The sequence below is a fragment of the Dendrobates tinctorius genome, unplaced genomic scaffold, assembly GCF_039654945.1.
Source record: "Dendrobates tinctorius isolate UK_male_01 unplaced genomic scaffold, ASM3965494v1 ptg000151l, whole genome shotgun sequence".
In the NCBI taxonomy this organism is placed as follows: domain Eukaryota; kingdom Metazoa; phylum Chordata; class Amphibia; order Anura; family Dendrobatidae; genus Dendrobates; species Dendrobates tinctorius.
This window is the reverse complement of record NW_027361818.1, coordinates 25,443,363-25,446,483: the sequence shown is the minus strand read 5'-3', so window position 1 is coordinate 25,446,483 and position 3,121 is coordinate 25,443,363. Positions and strand designations below refer to the sequence as shown.

General features: G+C 35.5%; 1 protein-coding gene across 1 annotated transcript; it reads right to left on the bottom strand.

Annotated features, from left to right (window-relative positions):
* Positions 1–1,745: 1,745 nt before the first annotated feature.
* On the bottom strand, positions 1,746–2,639 carry LOC141050010 (olfactory receptor 1M1-like). Its single transcript, XM_073546846.1, has one exon. The coding sequence runs from the start codon at positions 2,493–2,495 to the stop codon at positions 1,746–1,748; it is 750 nt and encodes a 249-aa protein (XP_073402947.1). The 5' UTR covers positions 2,496–2,639.
* Positions 2,640–3,121: the final 482 nt, after the last annotated feature.

The window sequence follows — 3,121 nt, the reverse complement described above, 5'->3', positions numbered from 1 at the left end:
TTGTGTATTGTGCTGGACATTATTCATATGGATTTTTAACCATTGTTTGCATTAAAAGTTAAATTTTATTTTTAATCCACTGGACCTCATTCTTAATTATTGAATACATTTTGGGGTCCAACTCACTGATTGAATGTAAGAAAGGAATGGAGGCTTTTCTTGTGAGTAACAGTATAGAAGGTTACGAATAACAGAATATTATAGGTAGATGGATGACCCAGCTTAGGGGAAGGAATTTTTTTCCCTATGGAGAAAATTGGCTTCTACTCTGTGGGTTTTTTGCCTTCCCCAGGATCAACAATGCAGAACAGCTGCACTAAAAATAGGCTGAACTAGATGGACATAAGGACTTCCTTCAGCCTTCAAAACTATGTTACTATGTTACTATGTCCATTTTCTCATGTTACCCTTGTGAAAATTGAAAATTTAGGGCTAAAGCAACATTCTTTGGAGAAAAACTAACTTCATGTTCACCGTTCATTATAATATTCTTTGAAGCACTTGTAGGTTCAAGGTGTTCCTTGCACCCCTATATAACTTCCTTGAGAAGTGCAGTTCCGTGTGCCCAAACAGTAGTTTTCCACCACAAGTAAAGTATCGCCATAATCAGAAGAAATTGGAAAACAAATAATGGGGTTCATTTTCTTCTTTTACCCTTATGAACATGAAAAATTTGGGGCTAGAGCAACATTTTTATGGGGAAAATTAAAATTGAAACTTTTGTCCTTTCACATTGCTTTTATTCTTGTGAATCACGTAAAGGGTTAATAAAGTTCCTGAATGGGGTCTTGAGCACAATAAGGGTTGTAATGTTTAAAATGTTGTCACAATTGGATATTTTCTGTTATATAAATCCCTCAAAGTCACCTCAAATGTAGAGTGGTCCCTAAAAAATTGTTTTTGTAAATTTTGGAGAAATGAAAATTCTCAAATAAACTTTTAGCCCTCCCAACTTACTAACTCAAAAACAGTTTAAAAAATGATGCTAATGTAAAATAGACATGTGGAAAATGTTATTTATTAGTTATTCTTATATATATGACCATCTGTTTTAAGGTCATAAAAATTGAAAGTTTAAAAGTTGCAAATTTTGAAACATTTTCTTCAAATTTCCATTTTTTTCCATCAATAAACACAATTCATGTTGACCTAAATTTACCACTAACTGTGCTGGCCACTTGCCACTCGGTCTAATATCAAGTAGTTTCACGTGATTTTTACGGATGTTTTCTGGCCCTTTATGTATTTCCCTCTTCACTGACAAGTTTCTATACCTGCGCAGCATTGTGGGGATCTATATGCCAGGCTGCTATTTGGTCCCTAGGTAATGGTATATCATACTTATTGATTGCTTTCTGGTCCCTGAGAGTGGTTTTTCTGCATCCATCAGGGTGCATGCCATTGTAGCACCTGGGGACATTTTCAGGCCAGACTGCTTCATTTTTTCTGGATATAAACTATTTTTTATCTATTATCATGTATACCTGTTTGTAATCATGAAGTTTTACATTATTTATGCTTCTATTGGAGGTTCTTTTTTCGAGACATTTACTTACTTTTTTTTCTGATTGTGTTTTTAATTAATTATTAATACATATTTAATTTTTAATTACCTATGTTTGGTGTAATAAGAAGCCGAACACTTGAGTTCAGTGGCCCATGACCTTTCTTCTCTGCTTCTGGTCTGGATGACCCAGACACTTACCCAGTCCAATACATGCAAATCCTTTATTCACTCTTCTATATTAGACACATTTTAATTTATGAAGGGCTTCTTTAAAGTCCTTGTTCCTCATGGTGTATATAATGGGATTGAGCAGTGGGGTCAGCACAGTATATACCAGAGATAAGACCTTGCTCAGGGTCAGGGATTGTCCTTTGGTTGGAAACATATAAACAATAGATAGTGTCCCGTAAAGCATGGAAACCACAGTTAGGTGGGAGCTGCAGGTGGAGAAGGCTTTATGTCTACCGGTGGTGGATGGGATCTTCAGAATGGCGATGACAATGTACACATAAGATATCACAATTACTATAAAAGGGCAGAATCCATTTAAAACACCAAGAATAAGAATCTGTATATGGATCATGGATGTATCAGAGCATGAGAGCTGTAAAATAGGTTCTAAGTCACAGAAGAAATGGTCAATAACGTGTGGCCCACAGTAATATAGATAACACATAGGGATTACATAAAATAAAGATATAATAAAAGCAATCAACCAAACTATACTGACAGACAACACACAAAACTTGTGATTCATGATGGCGCTATAACGGAGAGGATTACAAATGGCCAGATATCGGTCATAGGACATCACCGACAGAAGAAGACATTCTGAGGTCTCTGACAAGACAAAGAAAGAAAACTGGAGGAGGCATCCGAAGAGAGACACAGAGCTTCCCCCATACAGTACGATGAGAAGAAGGGTGGGCACGATGTCTGTCGTCAGCAGGATGTCACACAATGAGAGCTGTGCAATGAAGAAGTACATGGGGGACCGGAGGGTTTTACTCAGCAGAAATAGAACAATGATTAGAAAATTCCCTGAAATCGTTGCACAGTAAATGAGAACCAAGAGTAAGAAGAACGGGACTTTGAAATTTTGAAGGTTTGAAAATCGTAAAAGAACAATCGATGTAACATTATTTGGAAGTCTGATCTAGAAAAAAAAATGATAGCAATTGTGAAAATAATTATCATAGAACTCCATTTGAAGAAAACAGAAAAATGAAAACAGAAAAATTACGTGCGACACAATTTTCTTAAATTATTATTTTAATATTATATAAAACCCATCATTTTGTTTTCTCCTATCTTACAATAAAGGCAAAATCTGCTAAACTCCTTCAATCTTTTATTAGGATTGTGAGTTGTCTTTATTTTTTTTTTTTTAGGTTACTTACATACTTTACGTTAGCGAAATTATAATGGAGTACGTCAAAATGAGGATGCGAAAAGGTCAGTCTAAAAGAAAAGACGTGAAAGTTTCCTCTTACTGAAGAGCTGAAAAAAAATAATCTTAGCTTTAAATCTGATGGAAAAACGGCTCCTACATGAGCTCCTTCTACGCGGTCCATGTGTGCGTCCATTAAATGTTTAGATAATCTGATAGCAGTA

Coding starts and splice junctions, on each gene's coding strand:
- LOC141050010 (XM_073546846.1), bottom strand. CDS start 2,495: ATGTACTTCTTCATTGCACAGCTCTCATTGTGTGACATCCTGCTGACG.